A 17,759-nucleotide genomic window follows, 5' to 3' on the forward strand; every position below is an offset into this window, starting at 1 on the left:
TTAAAAGTGTTGCAATTTTCCAATTCAGTTTGACCTGAACCCCCATTTATTTTTAGAACTGCCAGTTAACTGGAAAAAATCAATTATTTGCCCAGATCTGTTGATTGCTATTATTTATTTGTATTGTGGTAACACCTACAGACCCCAGTTTTCTCTCATAAAATAGACCCTCCATTCCCCGGATCATCCTAATAGTTCTTCTCTGCACCTGTTCCAGTTTGAATTCCTCTTTGTTGAACATGGGTGACCAGAACTGTACACTGGGTTTTTACCAATGCCTGGTACAATGGCATTAATACTTCTCTATCCCTACTGGAAATGCCTCACCTGATACATTCTAGATCTCATTTGCCTTTTTCACAGTCACATCACATTGGTGGCTCATAGTCGTGCTGTGTTCAACCCACACACCCAGGTCACGCTCCTCCTCTGTCACTTCCAATTTATATGCTACCAGACTATAGCAGAAATTCCTATCATTAGACCCTAAGTACATTATCTTAGTGGTCTAATTGCCAGTTCAAGACCATTCTTCCTGCACAAAAAAAGTAAACTACTTACCAGGTATCAATTTAGTGCAAGAAGAATGACACACATACTTTCCTTTAGAGCTGAGGCTGCCATGTCCGTGGCTGGGTGTCAAGTGCTAAGACCCTTCCTAAGAATGCATAGTTGCTTTTGCTGACTCACTCTGATGTCAGGTGCTAGGAACCTGCACAGAGACACGGAGTTATTTCCGCTGACTCACCAGACCAGGTGAGTCCAATTAATGCCATCTCAGGGTTATAAAAAGGATTTGAGTATTTCTGTGAAATAGAGGAAAATAGGGGAAGGAACAGAAAGACTGCATTGGAGGAAAACCTTGGGAAAAAAGCCAACCTCAGAAGGAAGCTTAGGCTGTGGAGAAGGAGGGTGGGGGTATGATTTGTTGTTGTTGTTAAAGTTAACATTCAAGTTAAGTCCCAGGTGGAAGTTGAGCTTTGGACACTATTCAATGAGTGTGTCTGTGTTGTGGCAGGAAAAGATTCTGATCATTCACAGGCCCAGAGTGGGCAAGTAAAGATCTAACTGGGTCAAACACATAATTGGATGAATTGTGAACAATAAATTCATTATCAGCAAGAAATTTTGGGCAAGGCCTGTTGATTTCACTTTGTTGTCCTTATTTGCAGCTTGGCATGCTTCTGGTACTTTTACAAGTATGTGTATCTGCAGCCCCATTTATCTGGCATGCAGACAAGCCATGAAGAGTAAAGTTTACAGCTAGGTTTTGCGGCTGTCTTGTTTTGCTTGAGCTGGCATGGCATGTTGTGAATGCTGTGAAACCAGCTTCCGTCAACCGGGCTGTCCCTAAAGGAGTGCGGGGCCCGAGACAAATCAGCCCCTGCCAGCTTGGGGGTCCCGCTCTGCATCGGTGGCTGGGACGGCAGGGCAGATCCGGCCTGATTCTGGGCCACCTGCTGCTGTGGGGCAGCAGTCGATACCCTGGGCGCAGGGCTGGCAGCCAGGAGCCTGGGGGTGCTGCCTCACCCCCGCATGCCTAGTTCCCACTCCTATGACTTCCAGGACCAACCATGCTGGCCAATCGCACCAGGCCATGGTGCCCCCGCAAAGTGCAGGGCAGAGCAGTTGCTCTGATTCGCCCTACCCAAGAGACAGTACAGCTCTGTCTGTCAACATTGGTTGCCAAATGCTGGTAGGTGGATCTGCCACAGGTTATATTCATTTATCTGGGCTGACAACTACATGGTGAGGAATACAGTGGTAAATTTGCTGCTGTGAATTAAATGGACCTCTTCAGCTGAGGCATAGGCCCCTGAGTATGGTTCTGTTTACATCCAGTTTGGTTATGCATCAAATGCAAAGCACTGAGCTGAATACTCATCTATTAATACAGCTGGCTGAGAATCCTGCCCAAGATTTTAAAAAAAAAAATCTCATGATTTTGAGTGCTGAACCTGAGGCATCTTAAAGGAGCCTGATTTTTAAAAAGTGCTGAACACCTGCCTTCTGAAAATCAGGCCCTTTTTAAATGTCTAAAGCTGGGCAACTGAAAGTTATAGTCACTCTTCTTTAAGCTGAGAGAGAGCTAATATATTAAATATAACCTAATCTTTTTTACATTCTTTCCACCCTATTAGGAAACGGTTACAGAGTGCACATCTATAAATGCTTTGCAGATCAAAACGTGGTCTATTCACATTCAGCTGTTTTTCCATTAAAAGCAAATGCTTTGTCAGATGCAGAAGCATATGTATAGTCAGATTTGCTCACAGAGAAAATGGTATGGAATAACTGGTTTATACTGGGAGATGTTTTAAGGCTGAACATTCTAAAGGTTGTTTGTTTTTCCCCCAGACCACTATGGCACCATTAGGGCTAGTCAAAACAGTTGTCAACTTTTGTTTTTAATGGAAAATTGATTTTTTGACTAGTGAAAAATTTCACAGAAAGTATCTGATTTCCTAAAATAAAAATCTACTTTTTGTCCAAAACCCTAAAAAGTTCTTAGCCATTTTTGTTGAGAAATTTGTTTGGGGTTTGTAAACCAAAAATGTTGAGGTTTCAGTTTCTTTGAAAGTCTTTTTTCCACAAATATTTTCCAACCAGCTGTAATTACACTCTCACAAAAATATAATTTCCTAGTCTGTGTATTTTCTTTAACTGGAGATGTCCTGTCTAGGTAACAGAGGGGGCAGTACAATCATTTTGTCAACAATATGTAGACACCGTCTCACACAAACTTTCGTGTTACATATCATTTACAGAGGCTCTTGAAACATAGCACTCTTAGTTTTTAAATAGTATGGGGTACTTTTTTAGGAAAGCTGAGAACCAGCCTCCCTGTTTGTGATCACACTTTAATCCTGCATACTTCTGGCCCATTTTTTGCACTCTGCATTGTGGGTGCAAATGGGAATATTCTCTTAAGTTTTTGATTTATGCCTCTAGTCCAATTGCCCTTTTAATCATCTGGTCCTATAGGTACAAGTATGGAAATTAGTTATATCACATTATTTGCTCTAGTAAATAACATTTGCATTTAGTTTGAAAATGTACACCTTGAATCCTGTTACTTGGAACCAGAGGACTTCCCCTTTAGTATTATAATATCAACATACAAAATTATGTCTGTGCAATTATGTCTGTGGATAACTTTGTACTAGTAGCAATATACTATACTTCTGGTTATGAATAAATATCAAGAGTCAGATTCACATTTACACTGTTCTGGTAATGCACAAATGAAGTAAGAAGAACAGGAGTACTTGTGGCACCTTAGAGACTAACAAATTTATTAGAGCATAAGCTTTCATGATGCAAGGTTAACTACATTAAGCATTAGGTATTATTGACATGTCTCTGGTCTTTAGCATGAATAGAGGGTCCATTCTTTTGTCCCTTTCAGCAGAACATCAGGATGCTGAAAAGGGGACAGGGCTTGTGATTCTGTACCAATCTACTGGCTGGTGCTAAATCCACACTCCTAGGTACAGCAAGCAGAACTGGGGATATTGTGCCTGTCTGAAGCACAATTACCCCTATGTCTCTCCTGGGGAAGTGCAGCTCTGCATTGCCCCCTGCTTAAGGCTTGTAGTTAAATGCCAACATCTAGCTCATTCTGAGCACATAACTTGTACTAACATCCATGGGAGATACGGGTAAGCCCAACCAGTGTAAAGGGCAACATGATTATGAGTTCAGGGAATTGTTCTTCAGGGTCAACACCCTGCTGATCAACAAGAGCAACTGGCACTAAATATCACCCAAAGTTTCTGTTCTATAGGTATGAAGACAAAAATCCATGGTGTTGAATATGAAGTAGTAAGTGTGCGCACATGCATACACAACAGAAAACTATATGTTATTACAAAGATAGTCACTGTAACTTTTGTGTTGCCGTCTGAACATTCCTGAATGAAAACTTTACTGAATTTCCATCCTTCACAATCTTTCATTATTTTAAAGGGATTTTACCCAAAGAATTGAAGCCAACCCTAATTTTTGCCAAATAGTAACAGATAGTAAATTAAACTATCTGTCTACCACTTGTCCAAAGTTGCTCATGCAATTTGAGTGAGATTGAAAACACACCAAAAATAAAAGAGCAGGTAAGAAGAAAACTATCATAATTCCCAGTTCCTTTTACCCTCTGACCAAGCTTAACAACTCCCTAGCTGAATAATGGACCATACACTTATTCTGACCCTATAGATGGCAACAGTTACTGAGAAAGAAGAAATATTCTGAGATTTGAAGAACAGGGAAACCGACATTGGCTAAAACAACTAACTGAAAAATCACCACTTAAGACAATTGCTCCCGCTTCTGTGATTCAGCTAACATCAAGGCAAAACAATAGTTGCTGAGTAGAATTACTAACTTAAATCAGGAGCAGCTCTATTTATTACAGGAGAGTTACACTATATTTAAATGACAGCAGGATCACAAGTTCAGGGATTTGGTCTCCAGAGTCAACAGCCTGCAGCTCAGCAACTGCAGTGAAAGCTCTGAATCTTCTCTGTAGATGCCAGGACAGGAAAGAACAAAACATGCCATTGTTTTTATTATACCAGGGCAAATCTGGAGTAACTGGTGTCAACAACAGCAAAATCTTTACCAGCATTCCCAACCCTTAACAACCACCAGCCAGCTGCTCCCTTAACACTGCCATGCTTTCTTCCACACTGGACCTTATGCATGGGGGAAATTTCTGATAAAATTCCAACTGCTACTACCTTATCCTCCTTAAAACTCATCTCTTCCATGATGTCTACAAAGCTCAGCCTGCTGATCATGGCTAGACAGGTGACAAGCTCTTTCCCTTCTTTTCTTTTTTTCTACTCCCTACCTCTATCCCCATTTAAATAAATAAATAAATAAAGCAAACTACAATAGTGTAACTATCAAAGCTTTGCCAATTCTTCGCCAGATTCGTTTTTGCTTGTATGTTAGTCTCCATCCCCTAGTCTTCATTTGTTTGGCCTTGTCTAGACTGGGGGGGCAAGATGTTTTTGTCACATGAGTTATATCAATCTAGCTAGTTTAACTCAATTGAAAATTCTACTCACCACCAGTGTAGACACAGTTAACACTGTTAGCTCAATCTTAGCAAGTTGAGTCATAGTCTACCCTCATCACTAGGCTTGAATGCAATCCGTTTAGCATGTGCTGAAGTACAATTGCTTTGTCTTGACTAAAGTTTTAGAAAGTCTAGACTGAGCTAGGTATCTTCACCTAACAGGATACTTTTAAATCCTTCTCTAAACTAGGCCTTTTGGACAGATTTTCAAGGTCTTTAGACACCAAAATGCCTTTGAAAATCTGAGAGACAAGATGGGTAAGGTAATATCTTTTACTGAACCAACTTCTGTTGATGAAAGAGCTAACCAATCGGCTCCACCTTGTATTTAGCTGTGACACTCCGATTACTTTTCCCAGACCTGAAGAAGAGCTCTGTGTAAGCTTGAAAACTCATCTCTCTCAGCAACAGTAGATAGTCCAATAAAAGATATTACCTCACCCACCTTGTCTCTCTAATATCCTAGAACCAACACGGCTACAACACCAGTTTGAAAATCTGACTCTTTTTGTCTTTGACTGACCATCCTTCAATGCAGAGATTTTCTCTTTTTTGTATTTGCACAGAACCCAGCACAGTGAGGTCCTATTGAGGCCTTTTAGAACGGACATACTATAAATAATTCCTAGTAATAATTATAATAATTCATAACAAACAAACTGCACAATAGTAGTTCTGGGGCCTCACAAAGCCTCTTGAAAAAACAACTTGACCAGAGATTAAAGCATTTACCACAAATGAAAGAAGACTGTTCCTGCCTAATACAGCCTTTAATACTTATGTATGGGATTTTTCAAAGGAACCTCAGGGAATTTGGTACCCCCTTCCCATCAAAATTCAAGGAAAATCCCGCATTAAGTCCAATTGTGAATATTAAATGGTACTAAAATAATTCATAGAATGTACTAAAAAGCCTGATCTCCTACTTACACTGGTTTTACACTTTTGTAACTTCACTGGCCTCAGTTACTCAGGAAGTTACTCCTGATTTATATTGGTGTAAGAGGAGAATCAGGCCCATAATGTTTTTCTCTGCATAATACAGTTAGTTCCTAGAAGTGGGATAGTTCTTACCTTTTTAGTGGGCATTTTTATTTTAAGAAATTCTGCTTCTCGACTAAGCACATTCCAAGGTGCATGTATCCGCACAAAGCTCAATCCATAGCTCTTATTCTGAAACAGAAAAAAGTGAAAATTATCTCTTTCAGCAAGAAAAGTACAGCTGCAAGATTCCAAAGTGTTAAAAACCTCTTCTACATCACACAAAGCAGGAGCAGCTAATGACAATATAAAATCACTATGACTGTACAGCTGCTATCACATTACTGTAGGGGTGTAAATGCAAGCATAACGCATCGTCCCACCAGAAACACCTTTTATTTTCTTAACACAACAGCAGTGTACTATTTCTTAACTTATGGTACTGCTAATCATACAAGTGGTGTATTTACAGTACATTTCAACTAACATTTACCACTGTAGAACAGCTCTGTAGTCATGAAGCTATAGTGAAAGTTAGGAAGAACCCTAAGAAAAAGTCATAAGTTTTAAAAATAGTACCAGAACTCTTCTCCCACTGAAGTCAATGATAAAACTCCCTCCAATGGGAGCAGAGATCAGCCAGTGCTGAACTATTTTGAAAATCCTACCCTTAACGTTTGATAAGCACTCAGGCGGCAGGTACCTGGTTGCAACCTTTTCCCATTTCCTCTTCCTTCCTACAGATGATGTACTTGCAAGAGGAAATATGGATAAACTCTTACCCATTAGATGTCACCTATTGGATAAACTGTAACCTGAATCAATTCTACTCATAAACAACATCTTATAACAATGAAGGTTCAACATAAATATGAGAGCTGGTCAGAAAATGAGATTTTTTTCCCTGTGAGACAAGGTGGATGAGGTAATACCTTTTATGGGACCAATGACTGTCAATGAAAGAAACCAGCTTTCGAGCTACAGAGAGTTCTTCTTCAGTTCCGGGAAAGATATTCAGAGTGTCACAGTTAAATACAAGGTGGAACAGATTGTTTAGCATAAATAGTTGACACATATTCTAAGTGACCATTTAAGGTGAAATGTTCCTTTAATACATCTGCAGTTATAGGACAAAATGGGGGTAGAGGGTTACAGATTGTTGTAATAAGCCATAAATCCAGTGTCTTTATTAAGACCACAATTTTTAGTGTCAAGCAAAGTTACAGATTTAAGCTCCCAGGTTTGTCTTTTGAATGTGTTGTGTCGGTTTCCTTTGAGGACAGGGACTGAGAGGTCAAATATGGAGTGATTGTCTTGTGAAAAGTTTTTGCCCACGAGTGATACGGAGTTCTTGTCTTATATCATTTTTCTGTGAGAGTTCATTTGAGAGTGTAGTGATTGTGTGGTTTTACCCACATAATCATTATTGGGGCATTTAGTGCACTGGATGAGCGACAGGAGTTTGTAGGACCCCTAGATCTTGAAGCTGTGTGGTTGATAGGTGTTGAGAGGAAATTTTGACTTTTTTTTTTTTTTGAGAAACCAAACGGTTTTCAGTCAAAAACCAAATCCTTTTTAGTTTTTTTGGGGGGGCTTCAATGAAAATTCAAAAATTTATGTGAAAAGCAGAGAGTTTTCACAAAAAAGTTCACGGAGTCAAAAACTCAATTTTCCCTTGAAAAACAATTTCAACCGAGAAAAGTTGGCCAGCTTTATTAAATATTTCTTCTCAGCCTGAAAGTCTTTATAGAGCACCTTTACACTTGCCTTTAATTAAAATTATTCTCTCCCCCTGGCCAGGATGCATTTACTTATTTTAACTCAGTAACTGTATTGTTTAGTACTGCACTGTTTAATATCCTAGTCACTTTAGGATACAACTGATACAAATTAAAGTATCTAAAATAAAGTTAAATCATATCCCATTGGTTTCACAAGTTTGAAGAGCAACTGTATTTCCATCTTTTGTATAGTGTATGAATGTTAAGGAGCTCTTGTAGACCACATCAAATATCTGTTGAACATTATACAATATTTCCAAATAAACACGAAGGGAAGCCCCAAAGGCTTTCCATTCTTTATGCCAATACCTTGCTCTCAGGGCCCTCAGCTGTGAGGCAAACCATGAAGATCCAAACATTGGTTTCAGTTTACATTCCTGCAATGGAACAACATTATCCAAAACACTAGAGTGAATTGTAGAATGCCTGGTTTTAGTAACATTTCTCACCAGTCCACAGGGGAAGTCAGCTTTAAGAGTAGGAAGTAAAATTTTGCTGGGCATGAGCAGATGTTCTGGATAATAATTTGTTGAAAAATTAACAACAGATGAGAGTTTAAATGTCAATCGGTAATGATCAGGAGGCCTTCTCTTAGCCTTTTGGCTAAAATAAAGCAAGGCATCAGTTTAATATCTCCTCTGTCCTCTATCTGGGGGACTATATCCTGCATTGGCAAGAAGGAGAACTGCATGATCTAATAGGTCTTTTCCAACTCAGGCTCCTATGACTGCATAGATTGGAGAGAAAATCAGTCACAGATAGACCAAGAGGAAAGACCAGATGAAGGATATGACCTTTTTGTATTAGAGCAGAAATATGTTGGAAAGTAGTACACTGCATGAAGTGAAATCAGATGCTAAGGAATCACAGCTAACATATAGAAAATGCCCCACAATAGGAAACTGAGATCATTTTAATAAAGACTTAATACAAATTCAATAAAGAGGAGAAAACAGCAACAGGTGATTCTTGTTGGATGGTAAACAAAAATTACAGCATAAAAGAGTGCTGCATATTTGGTCTGCGATTATAAGAATCATGTTTCCCACATCTTTCTACATTTCCCCAACCTAAGAGGAGGAATTAGTATATTCTCACCAGTACTCTTGTACAATAGGAAGAGGAATGTATCAGACCGTGAAATCGATCTCTCATGAGCACTCTCTCAGTGGACAAATCACCTAGCCTTCCAGTGAACTGCTAACATAAAATGCTATCCTAGCTAATCTTCTTCCAGTGAGGCTTACATCTGCACTATTTTTCAAGTCTTTCCATTTAGTCATTCCTCCCTGTGCCCTTTTGCCGCTATTATTATTTTTGAGTTAGATACACATTGGTGAAGTTTGGTTTAACTGAATAATTCCTGAGCAGGTTCTTCTGCTGCAGACATTATCACAAATTAGAATGTGTTTTCCTAATTTCCAGTGTGGATTTAGAACTGGCTATTGGCTAACTGGCTTCCTTCCATTGTACTGTAGAGTATGATGTGATTAATCTTCTGAGATGTTCACGGTACATTTGTTTCTGAGTACAAGTTTATATTTGCTACTATGAGGTACTCTGTATTTTCTGCTTTTAATACTCTCAATTACCATTGTTTATTGAAAATACTTGACTCTCATCTGGACCTTACCACCTCTGCTCTGTGTTGGCTAGGACTATTTTTGTCCAACAATTCATACACTATTTAATAGAGAAGTTCTTAGGCACGTCCTTTTTGCTTACAGCTGATGTCCCACAGGATTTGAGTTCTTGGCACTGCATTCTTTTCTGTCCATATCCTTGCACTGTCTGATTTTATTACTCAAATGACTTTAAATATTGTTATGCAAATGACAATCAGAGTTGTTGCTTTGCTGATCTTTTTTTGTCAAATGTATATTCCATACCACAAAATTCTTTGATTAGGTTTCAAGAGTGGAAGTTTTTCAATAGATTAGTTCTGAACTATTCAAAACTAACCTATTGATAAACTTCCACTTTCGAAACTCTATCAAAGAATTTTGTGATATGGAATATTTTCATTGAAGGTGCCTGCTTTTAGTGAAATCGGAAGGCACAATGCAGGTTTGCAAAATATGTGAGGTGCCAAAGTATTTTGCAAACTTGCATTGTACCTTCTTACTTCATTAAGAGAAGTCACCATTAAAGTCAAGTGGAACAGAATCCGGAGGCTCTGTTTTACTTTTCAATCAGCACATTAAGAAAAAAAACTTCTCAAATGTTTCTTTCAATTTATTGACTTTTCTTGATGATTTGAAGTAGGACTCTGCAGCCTCTTTGATGGATTGCAATGAATACTGTAATTTTCTTTGGTTGTAATTTATGCAGTGGTATTTCACAGGTTTAATATACTTAAAATTTCTCCAGAGTCTTGTCCCATCTGTCACCTCTGCATTGTAAAATAAAGTAAAAGATAACCTTCACTTATGTACACTGGATACCAGTTTAAAATCCACTACAAAGCTATTATTAAGGCTGGTTTTAAAAGTTCAATTTTTTTATTTTCAACTACAGTTCATTGAAGGTGTCCGTTTTCTTGAAAATGTGTTTAACTGAAAATTAAAAGATTTTTGAGTTTGGCTTTTTTTTATTTTTGACAAAATGCTGAAATTTTCCACAGAAACATTTTCATTTTTCATTGGGGGTGGGGAGGGGAAGAACCATTTTCCAATCACCTTTAGCTATTATATTTGTCCAGACACAAACCAGCACATATTTGTGAACTTACAGCACAGTGTTACACAAATATAGTACTTTATTATAGTTTGTCTAGCTCATGGGTTTTCAACTCTGACCTTCAGGGAGATTGCAAATATGTCAAGGGGGAATTGCAACCATGCGTTCTCTCTTTATGTCTAAATGGGAGAGAGCTCCTGAAGCATTTGTGTTGTGGTCTAGCTCAGTGATTTACCTGTTGTCCACCATTTTGTTAGGTCATTGTTGACTTATCTATTTTGCTTCACTAAATGAACCAACTGCTTCACTTCTCTAGTCAGTATTAACTGCCTAAGATGCTTCTTTCTCAACCACTTATTTATACTACTGCCCTTTGAATTACATTATTATGCTATCCTATCCATTTGAGGACTTTACGTCTGTTAGTCACAATCTAGGGAGCAGTGTCCAGTAATTAATTTACCTACTTTAGAAAATTATCCAGCACATTTCTCGAAGTGTTAACATGTTGCTGTTGGCACTTCTGCACCCACAGAATTCATGGCTGACTGGAGAATTTGAGTAACCGTAGCTTCGCATAATTTCATCACCATGGAATCACTCATCCACTTTTAATGGAATTGAACTCTTCAGGTATATTGGTATTTTAACATAATCATTCAAAGAAAGAGATCTACACTGTGTATGTCATCAGAAGCAAAACAACTTTAATTGAGTGGGGGGGAGGGGAAAGGAAGCTGAATAGGAATTATTTAAATACTACCTATCTCCCATATTATCCATCAGCTGTAGGGCAATGCCAGTCTTGCTTGTGCTCATTGGAATAACTCTATTCTGTTGCCTCAAAATGCACTGCGTAGAATAAGGCCTGACACATGTGTGTTTCCTCCTTACAAAGCCCCAGCTACATAATTTTCAATTTTAGAACCAGCATCTCACGACTTTAGGCTGTGTCTCCAATTCGAGCTGGGGATGGGACTCCCTGGCGGCATAGCTCTCCTGGCACTAACATTCATCGAGCTAGCAGAGCTGGGTAGCCACAGTAGCATGGTAGGCAGCAGCAGTGGCATCCCCCCACGCACGTAGCCAGGGGGCTTGTGCTCAAGGTGTAGACCCACGCGGCCACCGCTTCCATGCATGTCACTGCCGCTCCACTACTATTTTTAGCATAGCATGCTAGCTTGATGAGTGCTAGCAGGAGTGTGTCTACGTAAGCTAGGAAATCACACCTCTAGCTCATGGTGTAAATGATTGTCTAAGTTACAGTGAGTAGCCCATTATACTGCAGATATGAACTAAGGGGCTACTTTGCGTGACTAAGTGGGTCACAACCGGATCCTTACACATTTTGTCTTTCTGTGACAACCATATTTAATAATAAAATAAAAAATATCAGTAAATAACAGACACACGGTAAGTAGTAGATCGAAGTTTGCAATGGCTTCACACAATACGATTGGCCAGTCTTAGCTGACATATGTGATAGAATAGGGGTGGGCAAACTTTTTGGCCTGAGGGCCACATCGGGGTTCTGAAACTGTATGAAGGGCCGGTGTAATGTATTAAATTGCTCCCCGTAGGAATGTGCTACTTACAGTGTACTACTTACGGCTGCCAGTCCTGGTGCTCTGAGCAGCATGGTAAGGGGTCGGGGATTGTGTGTGTGTGTGGGTGAGGGGGGGTTGGATAAGGGGCAGACGGTCCTGGCGGGCACTCAGTGGATGGGGAACAGGGGCAATTGGATAGGCGTGGGAGTCCTGGGGGTGGGGGGGCTGTCAGGGGGTGGGGTGTGGATAGGGGGCGGGGCAGTCAGGGGACAGGAAGCAGGGGAGTTTAGATAGGGGGTGGGGCCAAGGGGAGGTGGTTAGGGGTGGGAGGTCCCAGAAGGGAGAAGTCAGAGGACAAGGAGCAGGGAGGTTGGATAGGTCGGAGGTTCTGAGGGAGCGGTCAGAGGGAAAGGAGCAGGGGAGGTTGGATGGGTCAGAGGTTCTGAGGGGGCAGTCAGGGGCGGGAAGTGGGAGGGGGCGGATAGTAGGCGGGGGCCAGGCTGTTTGGGGAAGCACAGCCTTCCCCACCAAGGTGTAGTGTATTAAATTGCTCCCCATAGGAATGTGCTACTCACGGTACTACACTACTTACTGCTGCCAGTCCTGGTGCTCTGTAAGTAGCACATTCTTACAGGGAACAATTTAATACACTACACCCAGCGGCTCTCGCAGCCACTCTGCCCGGCAGAAGCTTGCAGCCCTGCCGCCCAGATCACTGGTGGCATGGCGAGCTGAGGCTGCAGAGGAGGAGGGGCAGCAGGGGAGGGGCCAGGGGCTAGTCTCCCCGGCTGGAAGCTCAAGGGCCGGACAGGATGGTCCCGCAGGCTGGATGTGGCCCGCGGGCCATAGTTTGCCCACCTCTGTGATAGAAGCTATTTCGGAAAAGCAACAGCTAAAGGGTCCGGTGTACAAGTTCCCAGGGATCAGCAAAAACAATCATCTTGCCATCCACAATGATTCACTCAGACACCAAGCATGTCAGTCATGTTTGCAAATGCAGTTGCTCAAGTTAAATTCTAGTTACTTGGCTTCAACACTGGAAAACTGAAACTGAAGTGAGGATGAGTGTGCTGCAATACTGCAAGTAAATTAATATAATTTCTCACTACAGCCATGGTAAGTAGTCACATATGGCATTTAATTACTGAACCAAACACTGAGGGCTTGTATACAATCATCACCACCCCGTTTTAGCAGGGCATTATATTGCCAGATTCACTCAGAGATTGGAAGTGACAAAATACCGTGACAAAGGTATTGCGAGAACCTATATCTGTACTAGTATTAGCATTTTAACAATCCTTCTATTTATAAAAAAATACAAAACAATTTACCACAAATCTTGGATAGCAAAAGTGATGGTATGATAGGCATGAAGGATGGCCAAGTGGATAGGGCACTAACCCAGGACTCAGGACACCCAGATCCAATTAGAGAAGGGACAGGACTCAGTATTTCTATAATATTTATCAAAGTACCTATACATAGGTGAATTAGGTTAGACCTGATTAAATCTTCTGAGGAACTAGATTCCTGATTCTTTCACAGAAGACCACCTGATCAGAGCTGAATGTTTATTCTGGATTTCTACCCTAAATCCCCCACAAAAAAGATACAGCAATGACAATTTAGCAAAACAACAACCTTGCAAGACAAAGGTCCACAACTAATGCAAATCAGCATAGTTCCACTGAAGTCAATTTACCTCTGCTGATAATCCTACTTTTAGTGAAAGCACCAGATGGCAAAGGTGTTGTATAATAGTGAGTATAACCTTATACTACTGAAGTACTGATATGGGCTATTTACTTTCATTATTTCAGTTGAATCTTCCTTCCAACTTGCAGTCTACTGTTATCCAGAAATTAAATATTGAGCCAAAATAATATTTCTTCTCCCCTTTTTTTTTTGTGGGTGCTTATCTATGGCTATTAAATCACTGCAATTTCAAAATGCTGCTTATTTAACAAAGCAGGGCCAAGAACAGAAGATTTTCAAAAATGTGTGTCTAAATATGGGCACCTAAATTCTCATTTAGAATCAATTGTTCAGATGTAGCCTTTGCCTGTGTCACACTAAGATTAAAATTTCTCACAACCAACACATGTTCAGAAACACATAGACATAAAAAGATGATCAATAATAAAAAGCATCACAAGAACTGAAAAGAAGGAAAATAACCAACCCAAATCAGACTTCCCAGCAAAGGAAGGGAGGAGTTAGTGTATCTACCCTGCCACCTCTTGTATTTTGGCAGGGTCGATGGAAAAACATGTAATCAGTTGGCCTGGCTGCACTTAGTGCCAAATTAGCAAGCAGAGCAAGCCAAGTTTCTGTAAAACACATCATATCAAACTTGATTATCAGTAATAAAATCAACAAAGTTCTCAGGGCCAAACAGTTGACATTAAAAAGGGCAACATCTAATTTCTCTTGAGGGAACGAAGCATGCTAATTTTCAGAGAGTTTTACTACCCAAAACAATTTTCCAGATGAAGCAGCAATAGCCAATCTTTAGACCAGATAACAGGGCATGTTACCAGGAGGTGGATTAATGAAATAATGACTGAGCCAACATCCCAGTAGACTCACCATTCAGGAGTGTAAGATGGAAAATTAAAAAAAAAAATGAAAACAATGGTTAACAAATCAAACTATAAATCAGTGAAATGGCCCATTTAAAATAGCATACTTTTATCATTCAAACCTGTATCTGTGATATTAACAACAATCTTAGCATTCAATTTCATGATGAAATAATTATTTTAAACCATAATTAATGCATTCTCAGATCAAAAACATGAATGACAATCATTGCACATAGATATTTTGGTAAGATCCAAGGTTTCCCATCTTGTCAGATACCACATGCTGTTAAACCAAAGATCGGGTGATGCTTTAGTGGAACTCTCATTCAACAGCTCAGCAGTAGCGCTGGGAAGGCTGGATTTGTAACAGGGGCCAGACCACCTAGGGCCATCTGCTGGCCTGGTCCCTGACTAGATTTACTGCTAGGCAACCAATGAGCCCAGCTGAACTGGCTTGGAACAGATGGAGGAGCCACAGTCCCTGACTGGCTACTGGTTTAGCAAACTTGTATATAAGTCTGGCCCCCACAACTGACCAATAGCTGCTCAATTTGTACCATGCCCGCAGTTCTGCTTATTCTAGTTCCAGTTCCTGTTTCCTGTCCCTGCTCCAGCCTAGGCTTGCCTATTGTCTAATGGATGGTAACTGGACCCCTGAGGCCTTGCCTCAGCCCTGCCTCTTCCCCCAAGACCCTGACCCTGCCCTTGCCCCCACACTCCTATGCCTCTCCCTCCAGGGCCCCACCACCATCGCTTGCAGGGTCTTCACCAGCATGGACCAAGCCTCCTTGCCCACCACCTGCGAGCTGTGCAGGGCCATGTGCTGCTACATGCCGCACGAGCATCCTAGCCCTGGAGGCAGCGGCAGCTATTGCGGCTGCGCTGCCTCTTTCCTTCTGCTCAGAGTTGCTCCCTTTTCCACAGGTCAAAAAACTGGACATCAGCACTTGTTAAATGGCACCCAGACACACAAGCCGAAACCCGGACTGTCTGGGGGGAAACCAGATGGGTGGCAACCCTACTCCAGCCTGTGCTCCCCAGCTCCGCCTCTGGCTTACAGCTCTAGCAGACCCTCCAGCTCTGGCATTTGGCTTCTGTCCCTGTGGTACTGACTCTGGATTCGGCCCTGGGCTTGTCCCTGGACTCTGCCCACCATGGACCCAGCTCTAACCCCTAGGCTGAACTCTCATTTCAACTACTAGGCCTGACTCTCCTCAGCCTGGTTGGCTACAACTTACTCTTGGAGCACAGCAGACTAAGAATCTTAGCTGAGGAACAGGCCCAGGGAGTCACCTATCTGTGTGGCCATTGTGAGCCTGCACCACACACAACTGAGCCAGAGCCCAAAGGGAAGGAGGCCCCTGATTGGTCCCTGAAGGGCTAAAGCTGTTGGGGGGTGGGGGTGGGGTGGCACTGGGACTATTTATTTGCTGATTGATTGGGGTTGGAGTGAATCCCTGCCTCCCCAAAGGTGGTCGGTAGGATCTCCACCCCAAGGCAAGGGGTGGTAGTTAGGAACTAAGTACCAACACACTTTGACACTGGCATTTTATAGAACTGTACCCAAAGCAGTAAAGCCTGCTCAGACCTAGGACTCCAAACTGGACATCAGTTGCAGTCTTACATTATGGCAGTTTCAAATGGTCTGGGACCGTCTTTAGAGACATGAGGGAGCAGTGAAATTAATGTCCTATTACATGGTTCTGGAGAGACTATGGACCAAATTCTCTGCTGCTGTAAATCAGATGCCTACACTACCGAGTTCAGTTCTGTGTATGATGATCCCAGCAGGAACACTGGCCAGAGAAAGACAACAAAATTAACTAAGAATCTGCAGGGAATGACTTACAAAAAAAAGACTATGATTTAAGCTGGACATCAAGAAAAGTTTTCTATTTTTGAGGTTTAATAGCCGGTGAAATAGTCTGGACTTGACCAAACACTTAACAATAAAAGTAAACCTTAAGATGCTGTTCTTGACTGATGCCTAAATGTTTTCCACCCTGGTTCCACAAGAAATCACTTCTCCCCTTGTGTGTTACCATAAAAGTTACTCTCTCCTGAACTGCTCTGCCCGTCAGCTAATGGGAGTAGAGAAGGCGGAGCTAGCGATTGAAGTCAGGAGTTGGAGGGGAGCTAATGATGTTGGGAAGGAATTTTCCCCAGATCAGATTGACAGAGACCCTGTGGGTTTTCCGCTTTCCTCTGCAGCATGGGTCACCCGCACATTTAAACTTAACTAGTGTAAATGATGGATTCTCTGTAACTTGAAGTCTTTAACACATGAGTTGAGGACTTCAGTAACTCAGCCAGAGGTTAGGGGGCTATTACAGGAGTGGGTGGGTGAGGTTCTGTGGCCTGCAATGTGAAGATCGGACTAGCTGATCAAGATAGCCCCTTCTGATCTTAGAGTCTCTGAGCTGGGTGGGAAACTGTTTTCCCATCCTGCAAATATTTTCAAGAGTTCCACACTTTTTCCCATCTCCAACTGAGACAAAAATCCAAAACCTCAAAAATATTCACAAACACCAAAAAATTTATTTTTTTTCATTTAAGTCACTCAAAACACTTAGTTTCAATCATTTCAGAATGTTTAATTTTGATTGACCTTTTTTCCCTTTACTTAACTTTTGTTTTCAGTCAGTTAGCACAGTTTTGAAGCAGGTAACTATATCGAGGAAAATGCATCTTGTTCCTGTCCTGCACCTTCACATGTGTATTTTGGATTGAGAAACTAAATGCATAGGACCAGACTGCACTATAAAAGTAGTGCCATGAGTTGGGGTGGAGGGGAGCAGAGCCACACTACCCTAGGGGCAGCTTGAGTCACAATGTTTCCTAGAGGTCCCCATTGCATACAAGGAATGCACCTGCTGCATCATTTTTTAGTCCGTGACACTAGTAGTCTTCCCGTTCCTTTTGGTCCAGCTTGGTCACCAAGGGACACCTGTTGAAAGCAATCCCTGCCAGCAGGAGAGCATAAAGATTGCTACTGCAACTAGTCAATGCAGGGGAAGAGCACACATTTTTAGGCACCTGCCAGACTTCCAAATGTGCTGAGCTCCCAGTGTCTCCAGTAGAACCTGCTGGGAAATTAACA

The 17,759-nt window shown here is 41.3% G+C and overlaps 1 protein-coding gene across 1 annotated transcript in view; it reads right to left on the bottom strand.

Annotated features, from left to right (window-relative positions):
* The window catches only part of ANO2 (anoctamin 2), a 284,158-nt gene that overhangs the window by 211,061 nt on the left and 55,338 nt on the right, over nt 1–17,759 (bottom strand). Inside the window, exon 4 of the mRNA XM_073314959.1 lies at nt 6,158–6,256. Coding sequence (XP_073171060.1) covers nt 6,158–6,256 — 99 coding nt within the window. The remainder of the gene's footprint in view (nt 1–6,157; nt 6,257–17,759) is intronic.

Source organism: Lepidochelys kempii, chromosome 1 (assembly GCF_965140285.1).
Source record: "Lepidochelys kempii isolate rLepKem1 chromosome 1, rLepKem1.hap1, whole genome shotgun sequence".
Classification (NCBI taxonomy): domain Eukaryota; kingdom Metazoa; phylum Chordata; order Testudines; family Cheloniidae; genus Lepidochelys; species Lepidochelys kempii.